We start from the raw sequence: 19,403 nt of genomic DNA, 5'->3' as shown, positions 1-19,403 counted from the left end.
TCTTTTAAAAACAAGCCAAGGTGATCCCAAATAGAATTTTATGGCAAGTAACCACAGCCACGGCTGAAGGCCTTTAACGCCAAGAACGGCAATTATTAAAAAAAAAAATTTAACATGCTGTAAAATAGCAATGCAATAGCAAAGGTTAATTTGAAAGGACAGCAACTGAACAATACAGGTAAAACAAAATGATGATAAACTTGGTAGCACAACCATTTAAACCTGCTGTAACACCAAGAATGGCAATTATATTTAAAAAATTGGAAACATACCATAATAAAACACAAGGGCAAGTCACAGACGGTGCACCAGGAATTGACCTGTGAGTAGGTCCAGCAAAAAAATAAAAATAAAACTTTCACGAGCGATTAGATAGGCAGCCAAGAGATGCATTCACTTCACAAGATGGTAGCTCAGACTAGTGACAGTCTATCGAATGACTAATGATAATGTTGCTGAGGTCACCTGACGTCCAATAAACCAAATGCAAAGATGTAAAAAATGCCAAAGCTGGAACCTGCAGTCTGGACTCTACCTACAGATTATTTTGCTTAGAGTGCCCGGAACGAGAAAGGAATCACTATCACTAGAGTAGAAGAATCGTCAACCAACCTCCAATCAAGAAAGCTGTCAAAACTACACGCGTCACCAGACAGCAGCGACAAGGTGAGGAAATGTACACTACCATTACATACTCTAACACCCAGGGTAGGTAACTGGGGCGTTAGCGCCTATTAGGCAGGAAAAATACCGCTGGTTGAACTTAACAAATAGTAACAAACTGAACAGAATAAATAGTAATTAGAAGTCCAGGAAAGCTGATCAGATCCGCCTTCCCCACGCACTCCACTCGCTGCTCTTTGCCTCAGCAACACTACGAGCAGCAGCACGAACCCAGGTCACTGGAGAATCACAAGAGTTCACAATGGTGGAGGTTTCTCTACTTGAATCCAAATGCACTCAACTGAAGCTTGCAGAATCCGGTTCACGACGAGGTCGTGCACCCTCATGACCATAGGCCTTCGATCCGGCAGTCCACGTGTCCACGTACGCTGCCAGCGACCCTGGCGTGTCCTCGCACAGCGCGGACCTAACCCTTCCTGAGTCCCCCACCGAACTCCCCACTGACACAACCCGGAGGAACAACGACATCGCCCCAAAGATAGGGCCACAGTTACTACATATCGATAACCGCCACTGCTGACATTAGAGGACAGGCAACATCGATAACCAATTTAAGAAACATTTAAAAAATAATAATGTATGGTGTATTGCTATCTCCGTGTCGCAGCGCGGGATATCCACGCGGTCTGGGGCGTCTTTTCACGGTCCGCACGACTCCCTCCATTGGAGGTTCGAGTCCTCCCTCGGGCACGGCTGTGTCTGTCGTCTTTAGCGTAAGTTAGTTTAAGTTACCTTAAATAGTGTGCAAGCTTAGGCACTGATGACCTCAGCAGTCAGACCAAGTCGCTGCAGCTTGTTTGCAATCAGCTGGCACCGGCACTACATCTTGGACAGCCAACATTGTCCCTCTCATCACTATATCAATGTGTCGCTGGTGTTTGCCGCTAGGACTCCGCTATTCCTGTTGCGCATGCGTTCAAGTCTGTAGGGGATGGGCAGTCTGCGACTATAGCACGTTGTCCTGGATAAGGCGTATGGTTCAATCGACATAGCGAAGACAAGACATCAAGGCGACTGACCTGGCTATTTGATTAAGAACCTGGCTAGTGAGTTTAATTTCCACATGCTGACTGTGCATTTTTCTAACCAGATGGTTGTCCGCGTGGCGTCAGGATCGCAGATGCTTTTTGTAGGCCTGTCGGGCTGAGCAGGAGGAACGCCTTGTCCTAGTGGGACACCGGACTGCCGCTGGAATCACAAGACGCTGCCTGTACGGCATGAAACAACTGAAATTTAGCGCAAAACCTGGCCTTTGCAAAAACAGACATAATGTCTTATGGGACAACAGCAATCAGTGAAATTATAATGTTACTTAAAAACCGTCTTGATTGCAAATATTTTTATTCATATGACCGGTTTCGGTTCATTCAGAACCATCTTCAGATCTGATATTTCAGTTACAAGAGTAACCCGTCCAAATCCAGCAGTTTTCACATGCTACGTCACCCGGTGATTTTCAGAGAATTGCCGGAAAGACAACACTCAGGCACACTAGCACCATCGCAAACTAAATATGATCGACATCAGAAGTTATCGACAGTGAAATTAATGATCAATGGATGAGGCAGCATTAACTATATCTCTTTGCTTTTTGACGAGGGAGAGAGAGCATGATTCCATACAGAACTTGAAACTTCCCCTTAGAAAAATTATGAATTACTGTGCTGGTAAACTTCTTACGTTATTTGATTTTCAAACAGCTGAGCAAAACTGAATGTACTCAGACATTTCTTTCTTTACTTATTCTGATCATCAGTAAACTGACACACAATATTTTTAGCGCAACGCAGTCTGACTGTCAATAATCCCTACAAAAGAATGGCCGTGACTAACAATAACCTATACCTCTCATAAATCACTTACCTCACAAAAATCTTCGTTACTTGAACTACTGCAACACAGCGAGCGCCAATACTGCCACCTAAATAAAAGATTCTAACTACTGAAGGCACTAATTACTGATAGGCATAAAGTTAGCAAATGAAAGATTTTGATAGAGAACAAACACATATATCAGTTCATGACATCCAGTCTTACAAATTTCCTTTTTCTGACTACCACACGTCCAGATCGTCCGCTCTCAAAACTCTTCCATCTCTCTCCTCACATCGACTACTGCTCGCGGCTCACATCCAACTGCGCAACGCTATGCGCTGTTCACAACCAGCTGCCCAACACTACAATAGCGAATATTCCAACAATGCCAGCCAGCCACAGACTGCACAGAGCACAGTCAGTGATTTTAATACAGAGCACTAAGTAGCTTTACCAACATAAAAACCTAAACAGCCTACTTACAAACTGAAACAAAAACCAACGTCTCTATTTATAAAGTTACTTCATAATTTAATTTCAACAGCTTCCTGAATAACGTTATCCCAGTAGCTGGAACTGCATACCAGAATCTCTGTGTTATGTTATATTCCATAGGATGACCGATTCCAATATAATGTTCTGCAAACGGTTGATTTGCTCGGCTGTTTTAAACGTGTGTAACGCTTATGCTCAGTACGTCAGTCCTCCAGTACTAATAGTCTGTCCAATATATGACATGCCACAACTGCATAGAATACGGTAGACTAAACTTATAGGCCCGACTTACATAAACCTAGATATCCTTTACGGAACCTGAAAGGACACTGATTTTAGATGGTGTTCGAAATACTGCCTGTGTTAGGCAAAATGGCAGCAGATCTCAGACCTTAGTGACACCTCGGTATCATCATCATCATCATCCATATCATCATCCATATCATCATCCATATCATCATCCATATCATCATCCATATCATCATCCATATCATCATCCATATCATCATCCATATCATCATCCATATCATCATCCATATCATCATCATCATCCATATCATCATCCATATCATCATCATCATCCATATCATCATCATCATCCATATCATCATCATCATCCATATCATCATCATCATCCATATCATCATCATCATCCATATCATCATCATCATCCATATCATCATCATCCATATCATCATCATCCATATCATCATCATCCATATCATCATCATCCATATCATCATCATCCATATCATCATCATCCATATCATCATCATCCATATCATCATCATCCATATCATCATCATCCACCTGGTGCACAGTTGATCGATAGTGCAATGCACGTCTGATCTTTCACTATAATCAATCTGAGAAAAAGTGACTTTCAGATGATCTAACTCAGTTGACAAACTCTTGAGGCCTGAGATGACGGATTACCATTTCACATTGAGACGGATGTTGACATTTACCAGCTTGTAGATACATTTAAGTTGAGTAGGCTTCCTACAAATGGCATATCCCAACGTACTATCAGCCTTCCTCTTCACACATGCATCAAGGAAGGGAAGACACCTGTCCTTTTCTAGCTCCGTTCTGAAACAAATCTTCGAGATACTTAATTCAGTTGTCCTAAAAAGTCGTTCAAGTTCTCACTGCCATTAGGCCAAAGAACAAAATTATCATCTACATATCTGAAAAAACGCGCAGGCTTGAAAGCTGCCGATTCCAAGGCATATTCCTTGAAATCTTCTGTAAACAAATATTCTTAGTAAATCAGATAACCATTTGTGTAAAAGAACGATTACAGTACAATAATGAAAAGAATTTTGATAAATCAATAAATTTCCTGTAATAGTTTGCCGTTTACAGTGCTAAGTTAGATGTAGTAAACAAGTAGATACAGGCCAGACTTAATCAGCGCTGATTTGTACAGGTCATGTATTGTTTGTGTTGTTTGTGAATCATTAATCTCTTCGCTACGTAGCGGAACGAACACCAAAAATTTGAAAGAGATCACCAGCATCACAGAATACTTGATTCTATGATAATCCATGAATTCGAGCGACAGACATAATAAATCAATCTACTGCAAAAGATTTGCACCTGACTTGGGTTAGAACCGGGTTAAGTATACTTGAAAAGGCGTAAAATCTTGCTACATTCTCTGTGTATTAGTTACAAGTAATATTGCATAAAGCACCACAAGCTGCAGCATATTAAGACAACTTCAATGCAATGCAGAATTCAATCAGCAATTCCAAGAGATTGTGTACCAAAAGATGTACCATAAGACGCATGAGACCTTACCACATTAAACCATGTAAAAATGCAGAAGTACAAAAATCTTTTCCTATGTTATACAGCACATCCACATTCAGAATAATGGAAAAATTCCTGCTTGTGATTTATTTCGTTAGAATGACGGGAGCTTATACTCTAATTTAGAAGTAGTGAAGTACAGTAACAATAAAATAACAAATTATCAAAAATAGGTAGATCATTCCATACAAGAACGTAGCTCTGGTTTAAAATTGAAATGGGGGTGCAAAATAGACCCAAAGGTATCAAAGGTATACACTACTCAAAACAAAGTTTAGCTGCTTAGAGTAACAATAAATTACAGTTCATAAAAGCAATCATTAAATATTTAGCCTCTGGGTTGATCCCACTCACTTGAATCACGTTAAAAGACAATACACTGACAGAATACTGGAGTTATGGATAAAATTAAGATATAGAAAGGGCTAGACAACAAAAGCCACGAATTTCTAATATCATAAATTCTGCCTACCTGATATTGCCTGATAGAGTAATAGTCCTTCAAAAAATTGCATATTGAAATACTAAGGAACATCCAGTAAAAAAAGACACCGTGAAACATTACACCTGGATTAAAATTATTCAGCTGGACAATTGTAGCTTAAACGAGTTAGAGCATCTGAGAAACTGTTATTGTCTCGACTTGGATACATCACTGGAAAAGACCAATGCTACCAAATATTAGTGAAAAATCTCGAAAAGCGAAATAAAAGATATATCTGATAACTAATAATATTTTAAATTACCTCATGGGGTAATAGTTCTAATGCAAATCGCTTAAAATGATATGAATAGTTATACATGCAGATTGCAATTGAGACAAATGAAAATTAACAAGGTTGATCAAGTTGTGGCATGTTGATTACTGGTTTGCACAATAAATAACCTTCGTCGCTTTAAACAACTGACGCATGAACTCTTGCCTGCCGATAATTACTTTCAACCACAATCAACAGGACCTCTTGCCTGTTCAAGCTCCAATAAAACGACCTCATACATATCTTTCACTCAACAGAACTTCCATGTCCACTGAAAGTCATTGTATCCTCACTTAACAACTTACGGGATCACAACAAATCAATCCTCCATCATTCATTATATTACGTTACATCACTTAATACGTCATAGCTTCGTTAATTGAGTTAACTGATTACAAGCAACTACCACTTACGAAACAGATAAGGCATGGACAGAGAAAGATTACACGATGGGGAGGGAAATGGTAGAGAGACCCAGAAAGAAGAGGAGAGGACGGAAAAAGTTCAGTCTTTCCGTTCCAAAATAGAAGTAGCAACAACACACACACACACACACACACACACACACACACACATATGTAAGTTTTGTGGAGGTCCTGCAGCGCCATGACCAGCCCTCAGTAAACGCTGCTGTGAGCCGTGTGAACACTGTATTGAGCAGGATGCTGCTTACAAAAACAAATTCAGTGCCAGTTGCTACAATTGGGAGATGGGAATATACTAGATGTGCCCTACACCTGAATAGTAGAGGCAAAGGTACGTTGACTAAGCTTCTTGCAGATAATATACGGGGGCCACATCACACATCACTGTGGTTACTGGAGTCAAAGGGGCATTTTTCCTAGGTTACAATCAGGATTCAGGCACCCCTATTATGAAAGAAGTGAAAATAACATAAGATCCCCACAAAATCTTAATAATGTAAAAAAGTAAGGTTAGTTTATAATCAAAATATTGGAGGACTGATTAGTGAGGTAGAAGAGCTTCTGTCTGTTTGGAAAATTTATGAAGCTCTGAAAAGATAGACATCTTGTGCCTGTCTGAGCTCCACATAACTGCAGGTTTAGATACGTTACATACAAAAGATTACACTGTTGCAGCTTACTCATATAGAAATAACATGGGAGAAGGAGGAATAGCTACAAAGATTAAGACATAATACAAGTTCAGAAATATTGAGACAAGTAAATTTTGTAGTTACCAGCAAACAGAAGTGTGCATTTTGTGAATTAGTGGTGAAAAACTTCACTTTTAATTGTAACTGTGTATAGATCCCCACCGGGAAAGTGTGAACTATTTATGAGAAATCTGGATTCCTTACTATGCTATCTGCCAGCAGCATACAGTTAATAGTTTGCAGTGACTTCAATGTAGATTTTCTATGGTATTCTGGTAGGAACAATGATATGGAAACCTTATTTAGATCCTACAATTTGATCTCAGTAATCAAGTTTCCAACTCAGGTGGATAAAGACAGTAGGGCTCTAATTGATGTTTTCTATAATGAAGCTTAAAGCAAGAAAATAACTGTTTACCCAGTAGAAAATACTCTCTCTGATCATGAAAAACAGTTAGTTAGGATAAATAACATAGCGCCTTACAGTATGAGTACTTCTCAGTGGAATTCAAAATAATTAATTACTTGAGGACACTTGTTTTTAAGAATAGTTTACAAGAGATGACAATTTATAATGAACCAAACGCTAACGCAAAATTTAATCCATCTCATGAGAAATTCATCTCATTATTTGAAAATAGCATTTCACGTAAGCTTATCAGAAAGGACTCTAAACAGCCATGTAAAAAAACATGGATCATTGCATGGATTAAAGTATCTTGTGAAAGGAAAGTTAAATGCAGGCCTATATTTTGGCAAGAACAAGTAAGGATACCGCAGTAGCTGCACACTACAAAAATTATTCAGAATTACTAATAAAGGTTATTAAAAAAAATCAAGGAACATGCACATAATGTCAGAAATTAGTAGTTCTTACCACAGACTTCAGGCTATTTCAAATGTTGAGAGACAGGATAACCAGCTACATAACTATTGACCTGGATTAATGGGCTATAAAATGAGTCACAGATAGCAATGCTTTTAATAATCTTTTCTTAAATGTAGTAAAAAAGCATAGAGACAATCAGTTCAAGATAAAAATCGCAGCAATGTTTTGAAAATACAACTTTCATAAAATTCAATCATATTAATGTATCTACAGCTTCTCCTTCTGAAATTAAGAAAATTATACAGTCTCTCAAAAGTAAAGGCTCATTTGGTTTTGATGGTGTTTGCTATAGACTACTAGTGATTTGTTCCCATGTAATACGTCTAGCCTTATATGAAATACATAATGCATCACTAATTCAAGGCATTTTTCTAGGGAGACCGAAATATGCCATTGTTAAGCCCATCTTTAAGAGAGGTGATAAGAGAGATATCGATAACTACCGGCCATTTTCACTGATGACATCACATTCTAAAACAGTTGAAAACTGTAGCAACAATAGTATCCTTAACAAATCACAGCTCGCGTTTCATAAGGGTTGCTCTATTGAGGTTGGCATTTACAGTTTCACTCACCAGATTTTACAGGCATTAAACAATAAAACAGCCCGGGCTGGTATTTTTTTTTTGCGATCTCTCTAAGGCATTTGATTATGTGAATTACAGTATTCTCCTAAATAAATTGATGTTTTATGGGACTGATGGTATAGCCAACCAAGGGATAACGTCATACTTAACCAAAGGAAAGCCGGAAGTTTTACTTAGTAATTCAAGCAATATAGAGCAGGGACATAATTCTGACTGGGGAGAATCACGTGTGGGGCTCCCCAGGTTTCTCGTATATGTAAACGATCTTCCAGTTAGTATATGACAAGCAGAATTTGTTCTTTTTGCAAATGATACTAGTATTGTAATCAGTCCAAGCATACATACAGAAACAGAAGTAATGGTAAACGAAATTCTTAAAAGTGTCATTGACTGGTTTCCTACGAACGGTTTCACCCCTCACTTTTAAAAATAATCATTCTGCTCTGCATGTCTAGCGGTACTACATCAATGATAAGTGTAATACATGATGAGGAAATAATAGTGTGGAAACTTAGGGGTCCATATTGATGAGAATTTAAACTGGAAAAAACACATTTCGGAACTCCTTAGACAACTTAGTTCAGCCACATTCGCGCTTAGAACCACTGCAAATTTTGAGGAGAAATGGATCAGTAAGTTGTCATGTTTTGAATATTTTCATTCAATAATGTCATATGGAATAATGATATGGGACCAGTTGTATTTAAGAAAGAAAGTCTTCATTGCGCAAAAACATGATGTAAGAACAACATGTGGTGCTCACCTACGATCATCTTGTAGACGTCTGTTTATGGAGTTAGGTATTCTGACTACTAAATCACACTATATTTGTTCCTCCATGCAGTTTGTTGCAAATAATCTACAAAGTTTAAACGGCATAATGAGGTACATATTTACAAAACTAGAAGGAAAAATGACATTCATTACTCCACATTAAGGTTTAGCGCAAAAAGGGGTTCATAGTGCAACAACAAAGAGCTTTGATCACATACCTAATGATATAGAAGTATGACAGAAAGGGAAGTAAAATTTGACAAGAAAATGAGAAAGTTTGTCTTTGACAACTCCTTCTTTCCGTAGAATAATATCTGTTATCGTAATATGTAATAGTTGGTGGGCAGGATTTACTAACTCACATCTGTATAAAATAAAAGAAAGAGTGAGAGAGAGAGATAGTTAGAAATGTTCAGAGTGCAGTCGAATGTACAAATTAATTTGAAATGTGAACCTAAAATGACTCGTTCGTGTAAAATGATCCATGGAACAAGTAACTACTCGTAACTAACAACCCGACATGTCAGAGAGCGTTCCATGTTTCGGTAACTCAAATATTAATCGTGTAATTACGACCGTGCACGGCTTGGGCCTCAGGTCGCCTATTCCCACTAGTAATCTAATAGACAATACCAGGATGGTCAAAATCTAATGCTTTGCCGCTTCTTTTTTACAAAGCCTAGACGCGGATTTCGTGCCTGTGCCTGATGTTGCAATAAAAACGCGCTTCCATCAAGGTACAAGGATTTAGTGCGTCGATGATTTCAGCGACCTTGCAGATACAGTTTTCGAACAGAAGCAGTTTGTGTGGCTCCTAATGCTCTCACGACTGTGTAGCAAGGAGGTAGCCAGGATTTTGTCAAAGTAGGGGGGCGGGATCCGATTTATAAAATAGCACCTTCAAAACTCTCATGTTTTTCATTTATTCTGATAATTTCCATACCGAATAATAAACATTTTATTCGGTGTTTTCACCAAATTGAGATACAACCTCGTCACTTACGTGTGCGGCATTTCGGCAAACCACTAAGAAGCTGTCATACTCCCATCTCCCTCTACCCTCCGAGGTCATTTTACACCCTTCTTCTTTCAGTCTGGATTTGAGCTGAGGAAGTTATCAGCAATGCGCAAGCGCTAGTTTTTTGGGACAGCGTTATTATTAGCAACAGATCTTTTGGAATAAAGAGATCCGTGTGACAGAGAAGCTAGAACAATTTTTGATTGCAAAAATGCAAATGATCCGGAATTATTTAACCTTCCCATATTTCCTCACTTAAGTATGCATCTCTCACTTCTTGAAATGGAAGAATGATCATTTTCTGCCTTAAAGAATGTCTCGGCAGACAAATTAATGAACTTAAATAAGGAGACTTTGAATCATTAGTTTATCGTATAGCTTGTAGTTCCGGGAGTCTCCAAAAAGATCCTCAGCTTGTCTTCGAAGCACCTCTTTCCACTTAAATAGAGGCCCGGCATCTTTAAGGGAACCGAAATCTATTAGGAAAGAAAGGAATGCGGGAGGAATTGGCTGTGGCCTATGGTGAGGCATCAACTAAACTGAAAATGGGAAATCACAGAAAATCATCTTCATGGTTGTTGGTGGATGGATTCAAACTACCTCGCCTCCCGAATCCAGGAATTGCTATCTCTGCGGCTCAACATGTAGAGCTACACTAAGTCGGTGGAGAATTTCGAAAAATTGGTTGTACGTTGTTTCAAAATAAAATAAAATGCATCAAAACAAAAAGTTGATAATTGATATTTCATGTTTTTCCTTTAATTGTGCATGTTTAGTAATTTGATAGCGCCTGAATTCATAAATATTTTAAAATTTAATTGTCCATGGAATTGCTGGGTTCAGTTATTATAGTATTACGAGAGCGCAAATAGATTTTGGACGAAAGGGGGAGGAAGGGATGCAGCGTGAAGTCGGCTCTGATGAATTCCAGCAGCCCGCTGATAAAGTCTTTTAGAAGCGAACGAACTATGGAAATAACGCATACCCTTTTCATTCTCAGCAAACTCTTTTTCCATCGTTCTTTATCGAAACCGTTTTCATAATTGAGAACCGATCGAGTGCCCGCCCGGCTAGCCGCTCGGTGTGGGGCGGCGGTGGGGTGGGTGGACGCTGTGGCCTGTTGTGGGGTTGTGAACCACTGAAGGCTACGGCGGGACGAAGCCTCTCCATCGTCTAGGTCCCTTATTCAATACAATACCGATCGAATGACCAGACTGGGCGATATTCTGCCATTTGGGCTACTAATGATAGAATATTGAGCAGAAATGCAACCATTGCCATTTGGGCGATATATTTGTTAATCAACGAGATCTTTGGGTGACACAGACAAATCCAGGGTATTGTTATGCACTGATTTTAATTTAATGTTATATGTAATGATTTTGCCGCCCTGCTGCCTTGTGAAATACTAAAATATTGCCACCTCAACATTAAAACCAGCCCTAGATAACGACCCGAGTACTAGCATTAAACTGCTACTGATACTTAATGAAGCTATTACAGTAGTGTGTACATATTTTACCATAACGCTAGCGGACGAAGCAACACGGTTTTTCTGCTTTTGTGGAACAAGCCGTAACGGCCTACTCTCATCGGGGCATAGGGACAGTAATTACAGGAAAGACGAAAGAAAATAGAATGAATCGTGGCACGAAAACGAGACGGAAGAAAAAGCCATGAACGGACGAGAGACTCTGTGGTCGCCAGATGCATTTTTCTAGCTGAAAATCCCTGAAGTTTAATTAAAAACTCTCTAAAACGTACATATAGAAACTTCTGCTTATCGTAACTACGCATGAAATACTTCAACGACATCAGACTTTAAAACATGGACAACAAATCCACTGCATTACACAGGTCCGTGGAAGTAAGTGTCTAACTAACACAGGCATTAACTATCCAAACAACATACATCTGAAGTGCTTCCCTAGGAACAATTATACATTCTGCATACCCAACAATAAGTATACTCTCAAATATTTAAATTTTAGGTAGTCCTAAGTAAAATTAGCTCTATGCAATACATTTCTAAATAGTGAGAGGAAGAACCCATACAAGCAGTAACACTAAAGGAGCATAAAACAACCGGATAGTATCGAAATTAACAGGAAAATGTTCCCTCTAAGCATATTTGAGCCTTTCATAAGATATGTTGTGACGCTCTAGGAAAATACACACATCAAAAAAAGTTATGCGTCACCCCAAACTCCTTCACACGCCCGGGTTCCCGGGTTCGATTCCCGGCGGGTCAGGGATTTTCTCTGCCTCGCGATGACTGGTCGTTGTGTGATGTCCTCAGGTTAGTTAGGTTTAAGTAGTTCTAAGTTCTAGGTGACTGATGACCATAGATGTTAAGTCCCATAGTGCTCAGAGCTAGTTGAACCATTTTGGAAGTCTCCAGGAATCTCGGAGTCAACCAAAGCGATGTTGTTCGGACATCGAGGAGATACAGAGAGACAGCAACTGTCGTGACATGCCTCGCTCAGGGCGCCCAAGGGATTCTACTGCAGTGGATGACCGCTATCTACGGATTACTGCTCGGAGAAACCCTGACAGCAACGCCACCCTGTTGAATAATGCTTTCCGTGCAGCCACAGGACGTCGTGTTACTACTAAAACTGTGCGCAGTAGGCTGCATGATGCTCAACTTCACTCCCGACGTCCACGGAGATGTCCATTTTTGCAACCACGACAGGATGCAGCGCGATACAGATGGGCCCAACAACATGACAAATGGACCGCTCAAGACTGGCATCGCGTTCTATTCCCCGATGAGTGTCACATATGTCTTCAACCAGACAATAGTCGGAGACGTGTTTTGAGGCAACCCGGTCAGCCTGAACGTCTTAGACACACTGTCCAGCGAGTGCAGCTAGTTGGACGTTTCCTGCTGTTTTGGGGTGGCATTATGTACGCCGTCAGTTGTCATGCAAGGCGCCGTAACAGCTGTACGATACGTGAATGGCATCCTCCGACCGATAGTGCAACCATATCGGCAACATATTGGCGAGGTATTCTTCTTCATGGACGACAATTCGCGCCCCCATCGTGCACATGTGTGAATGACTTCCTTCAGGATAACGACATCGCTCAACTAGGATGGCAAGCATGTTCTCAAGATATGAACCCTATCGAATATGCCTGGGATAGTTTGAAAAGGGCTGTTTATCGACGACGTAACCCACCAATCACTCTGAGGAATCTACGCCGAATCGCCGTTGAGGAGTGTGACAATCTGGGCCAACAGTGCCTTAATGAACTGGTGAATAGTATGCCACGACGAATAAAGGCATGCACCAATGCAAGAGGACGTGCTACTGGGCATTAGAGGTACCGGTGTGTACAGAAATCGGACCACCACGTCTGAAGGTCTCGCTGTATGGTGGCACAACACGCAATGTGGTATTTTCATGAGCAATAGAAAGGGTGGAAATAATGTTTATGTTGATCTCTATTCCAATTTTCTGTACAGGTTCCGTAACTCTCGGAACCGAGTTGACAGAAACATTTTTTGATGTATGTAGTTCTGACTGATGACATTATTACGCTACAGGCAGCTAGTCAAAAGAGTACTATGTGGTAGAAAAACTGATGTCTAAAAATCGCAGTACTTGTTAATTTAAAACTATAATTTAGATATCTGAGAGCGTCTATTCGCTCTTTATGTTTTCCTCTGAACGAATGACTGAAGTGCCTTAGTACACAGCAACACTTGCAGTACACTCGTCACGTCGCCATACATTGAATTCGGCTTTGACCGTTATTGGGCGGAACGCAAGGATGACAGCTGTGGGATGTAAGGACGTGATATCCATGTAGTTGCTGCATGGGCAGCGGCGGTGACTTTACTGCATGGCGTAGGCTAGATGATCAGCGTTTTCATGGAAAAGTGCTTGCAATTGTCTGCGGAACTATAGATGTGCACCTCTTCGTCCGAAGCAAATTGACAGCCACAAGTGTCTTTCTTCAGAGCTCCAAAAATTTGGAAGTTGCATGGGGAGAGATCAGGACTATATGGAGACTCTGTAAGGTCTTACCAGTGAAACGTCTGCAGCAAAACAACCTCAGCAATATGAAGGTGGGCATTATCCTCAATCAAAATGACGCCCTCTTTCAACATTCCTGGGCAATTGGATTTGGTGACGTTGAAAGGTCTCTGTTGGATTCCTTTCATGTTAATTTCTTAAATCTGTTGTCATTTAATCCATAAATTCCTCTTCTATATTCACTGTGGTGTTTCTGACTATCTGGGAGGAGACTGAGCAGTGAAACGTGTTACTTTTACACATGAACAAGAACAATCTGTCACACGATTACACTTTAAAACACAGTTTATATGTAATTCATGTCACACAGACCCATACGAAACCCACATCCGCTTTCTTTTATATACTGTATATGATAAGATACTGTCATCCCCCTTCCTTTCTGTGTGAGAGGATGAATGAGCAAATGTATTTCTAGTTGCATGCTTGATGGTAGCAGACAATCCTGTCTGCTAGAGAACAGTAGGAACAACGTCGGAACAGGTAGCTACGCTTTCTAGAAGCAAAGAGGGAAAAGGAGAAATTGTATTGCCTACTTAGGAATCATGAACGGGTATTTTCAGAGACTCCAGGGGCGATTAAGGGTTTTACTTACCAATTCAGAGTACGTGACCATCAGAAGTTTTCTGTTAGACCATACCCTATTCCCGTGGCGTATAAAGCCCAGGTGGAGAAGGAAAGCCGGCCGCGGTGGTCTCGCGGTTCTAGGCGCGCAGTCCGGAGCCGTGCGACTGCTACGGTCGCAGGTTCGAATCCTGCCTCGGGTATGGATGTGTGTGATGTCCTTAGGTTAGTTAGGTTTAAGTAGTTCTAAGTTCTACGGGACTGATGACCACAGCAGTTGAGTCCCATAGTGCTCAGAGCCATTTGGAGAAGGAAATAAACAAGATGTTAGAACAAGGAATAATTGAGCGGACAGTAACCTCGTACATCTCACCCTTGCTTGTCGTACCAAAACGCTGCAACTCGGTTCGTTTGGTACTAGACTCGAGACAGATTACAATCTCACATTTTCACAATCCTAAATAAGGCACCAGTTTAGTTATGAATCAAGTTTAATATTCTGAAATTTCAATGATCAATGTTAAAATAAATTTCCAAATATAAACTGATTTATTTCTTTTTATTTAAATTCTTATCACCGATTGCCGTATGACTATTAAAAGATTATAATTAATGTTAGTCTGGTTGGGAATTTGGTAAGCTAGACTGGATACCTGGTGAAACATTTGCGCAGTAATGCAAGGTTAACTTCCACAGACAGCTCACAGCTTTTAACCCAGTTTTATGGTCTTGAATAGCAGCACCGCTTGCAGAACAAATTAAAGCTACAACCTTACAACGTGTTTCAGTTTTTGCGAAGTGTCCAAAAACCCCTGTGAGCTCTGTAGCGCCGTGTTCCAGAAAGTCAATGAGCAGAGGAGCTCTTGCAGTCAAAGAAAAAGGTCCTGACTTCCTGGAGTGGGTTTGCCTTTTGTTTCGACTACGCTGCAGAAGTTTCGTCAGGAAGGCATTACACATTCTCGATACAGTTCCGAATTCTGCTTATGGTATTTCCATATTTTTGGAGGCCTGAAGAAAGAGATTCGTGGCCTCCGATTTGTTTCAGATGAAGAGGTGCGTGCCTGGGTACAATTATGGATCTGCAGGCAACCGTAAACATTTTTCCTTGTCTCACCGAGGGATAAATGTATTAACAGCGATGGAGATTACTTTTGAAATAATAAATAGTTTATTTATTTTTCCCCATCTGTCTCCTTTTGATTTGACTGCCCCTTATACAGGGCAAGGGTTAGCAGCAATTTCTTACGCTGTGCACAAAAGGAAAGCGGGCCACCTGCGCAGAGAGCCCAGCATGAGGCGGGTTGACGCAGTGTGGAAAATACGCCCTTGTTATTTAATGAGGCAACGCACAATGGAACCAGGTGGTGGCTCCCCCCTGCGACTGCCAGCGAACCGGAATGAGCGAGTAATTCCTTGGCCGTTGTCGGCGCGTCGTTTGGCGACAGAATCGAACCTGCAACATGCAGTCTTTCTCAAACGATTTTACAGAAACCATTCGGTAAAAAAAAAATTATTTTTACGTTGCTTATAGCTTTATGTGTCAGTTTCATTGTTAAATGCCCTCCGTCCTGTTGATGTTCATATCTACACTCCTGGAAATTGAAATAAGAACACCGTGAATTCATTGTCCCAGCAAGGGGAAACTTTATTGACACATTCCTGGGGCCAGATACATCACATGATCACACTGACAGAACCACAGGCACATAGACACAGGCAACAGAGCATGCACAATGTCGGCACTAGTACAGTGTATATCCACCTTTCGCAGCAATGCAGGCTGCTATTCTCCCATGGAGACGATCGTAGAGATGCTGGATGTAGTCCTGTGGAACGGCTTGCCATGCCATTTCCACCTGGCGCCTCAGTTGGACCAGCGTTCGTGCTGGACGTGCAGACCTCGTGAGACGACGCTTCATCCAGTCCCAAACATGCTCAATGGGGGACAGATCCGGAGATCTTGCTGGCCAGGGTAGTTGACTTTCACCTTCTAGAGCACGTTGGGTGGCACGGGATACATGCGGACGTGCATTGTCCTGTTGGAACAGCAAGTTTCCTTGCCGGTCTAGGAATGGTAGAACGATGGGTTCGATGACGGTTTGGATGTACTGTGCACTACTCAGTGTCCCCTCGACGGTCACCAGAGGTGTACGGCCAGTGTAGGAGATCGCTCCCCACACCATGATGCCGGGTGTTGGCCCTGTGTGCCTCGGTCGTATGCAGTCCTGATTGTGGCGCTCACCTGCACGGCGCCAAACACGCATACGACCATCATTGGCACCAAGGCAGAAGCGACTCTCATCGCTGAAGACGACACGTCTCCATTCGTCCCTCCATTCACGCCTGTCGCGACACCACTGGAGGCGGGCTGCACGATGTTGGGGCGTGAGCGTAAGACGGCCTAACGGTGTGCGGGACCGTAGCCCAGCTTCATGGAGACGGTTGCGAATGGTCCTCGCCGATACCCCAGGAGCAACAGTGTCCCTAATTTGCTGGGAAGTGGCGGTGCGGTCCCCTACGGCACTGCGTAGGATCCTACGGTCTTGACGTGCATCCGTGCGTCGCTGCGGTCCGGTCCCAGGTCGACGGGCACGTGCACCTTCCGCCGACCACTGGCGACAACAACGATGTACTGTGGAGACCTCACGCCCCACATGTTGAGCAATTCGGCGGTACGTCCACCCGGCCTCCCGCATGCCCACTATACGCCCTCGCTCAAAGTCTGTCAACTGCACATACGGTTCACGTCCACGCTGTCGTGGCATGCTACCAGTGTTAAAGACTGCGATGGAGCTCCGTATGCCACGGCAAACTGGCTGACACTGACGGCGGCGGTGCACAAATGCTGCGCAGCTAGCGCCATTCGACGGCCAACACCGCGGTTCCTGGTGTGTCCGCTGTGCCGTGCGTGTGATCATTGCTTGTACAGCCCTCTCGCAGTGTCCGGAGCAAGTATGGTTGGTCTGACACACCGGTGTCAATGTGTTCTTTTTTCCATTTCCAGGAGTGTACTTTGATATCCGCATTTTAGGAAGGTATTGTGCTAAATTCGAAAACTTTGCAATGGAAAATAGAAGTCGTTATCATTTTGCATTTGCTGAATATTACGTCATGTGTTGCTGCAAATGAAATTCAGCTATTACGCTACGGACCATTAAAATTGCTACACCACGAAGATGACGTGCTACAGTCGCGAAATTTAAATGACAGGAAGAAGATGCTGTGATATGCAAATGATTAGCTTTTTAGAGCATTCACAAATGGTTGGCGCCGGTGGCGACACCAACAACGTGCTGACATGAGGAAAGTTTCCAACCGATTTCTCATACACAAACAGCAGTTGACCGGAGTTGCCAGGTGAAACGTTGTTGTGATGCCTCGTGTAAGGAGGAGAAATGCGTACAATCACGTTTCCGACTTTGATAAAGGTCGGATTGTAGCCTACGCGATTACGGTTTATCGTATCGCAACATTGCTGCTCACGTAGGTCGAGATCCAATGACTGTTAGCAGAATATGGAATTGGTGGGTTCGGGAAGGTAATACGGAATGCCGTGCTGGATCCCAACGGCCTCATATCACTAGCAGTCGATATGACAAGCATCTTATCCGCATGGCTGTAACGGATCGTGCAGCCACGTCTCGATCTCTGAGTCAACAGATGAGAACGTTTGCAAGACAACAACCATTTGCACGAACAGTTCGACGACGTTTGCAGCAGCATGGACTATCAGCTCGGAGGCCATGGCTGCAGTTACCCTTGACGCTGCATCACAGACAGGAGCGCCTGCGATAGTGTACTCAACGACGAACCTGGATGCACAAATGGCAAAGTCATTTTTTCGGATGAATCCAGGTTCTGTATACATCATCATGATGGTCGCATCCGTGTTTGGCGACATCGTGGTGAACGCACATTGGAAGCGTGTATTCGTCAACGTCATACTGAAGTATCACCCGGCGTGATGGTATGGGGTGCCATTGGTTACACGTCTCGGTCACCTCTTGTTTGCATTGACGGCACTTTGAACAGTGGACGTTACATTTCAGATGTGTTACGACCTGTGACTCTACCCTTCATTCCGTCTCTGCGAAACCCTACATTTCAGCAGGATAATGCACGACCGCGTGTTGCAGGTCATGAACGGGCCTTTGTGGATACAGAAAATGTTCCACTGCTGCCCTGGCCAGCACATTCTCCAGATCTCTCATCAACTGAAAACGTCTGGTCAATGGTGGCCGAGCAACTGCCTCGTCACAATACGCCAGTCACTACTCTTGATGAACTGTGGTATCATGTTTAAGCTGCATGGGCAGCTGTACCTGTACACGCCATCCAAGCTGTTTGACTCAATGCCCAGGCGTATCAAGGCCGTTATTACGGCCAGAGGTGGTTGTTCTGGGTACTGTTTCTCAGGATCTATGCACCCAAATTGCGTGAAAATGTAATCACATGTCTGTTCTTGTATAATATATTTGTCCAATGAATACCCGTTTATAATCTGCATTTCTTCTTGGTGTAGCATATTTAATGACCAGTAGTGTATATTGAATTTTTGCTTAGACGTCGGAGGAGGTCTCTGTCTGTCTCCAATCTCGAGAAAGTGGATAACTTCCGATGGCACATACGTGAGGATGAAATATTCTTAACATATCTCATATCTGCAAAACCGTTAGAGATATCGAAACGAGATTCCGTCAAATGATGGCACATAAAGAGCAGAGTATTTTGCTTTATGGTTAACATATGAAACTTTCTAATCTACGTCGATATTGCCGAAGTTTTTATTTAATTTTTTTCAATCCAGTATAGTAATTTTAAAAAACTCATCGATAGGT

General features: G+C 42.0%; 1 protein-coding gene across 1 annotated transcript; it reads right to left on the bottom strand.

The window, feature by feature from the left end:
• Nucleotides 1–3,357: 3,357 nt before the first annotated feature.
• On the bottom strand, nt 3,358–3,789 carry LOC126268805 (prostatic spermine-binding protein-like). Its single transcript, XM_049973944.1, has one exon. The coding sequence runs from the start codon at nt 3,787–3,789 to the stop codon at nt 3,358–3,360; it is 432 nt and encodes a 143-aa protein (XP_049829901.1).
• Between the last annotated feature and the right edge of the window lie 15,614 nt (nt 3,790–19,403).

Source organism: Schistocerca gregaria, chromosome 1 (assembly GCF_023897955.1).
Source record: "Schistocerca gregaria isolate iqSchGreg1 chromosome 1, iqSchGreg1.2, whole genome shotgun sequence".
NCBI lineage: Eukaryota > Metazoa > Arthropoda > Insecta > Orthoptera > Acrididae > Schistocerca > Schistocerca gregaria.
This window is presented reverse-complemented; position numbering and strand designations above follow the sequence as displayed.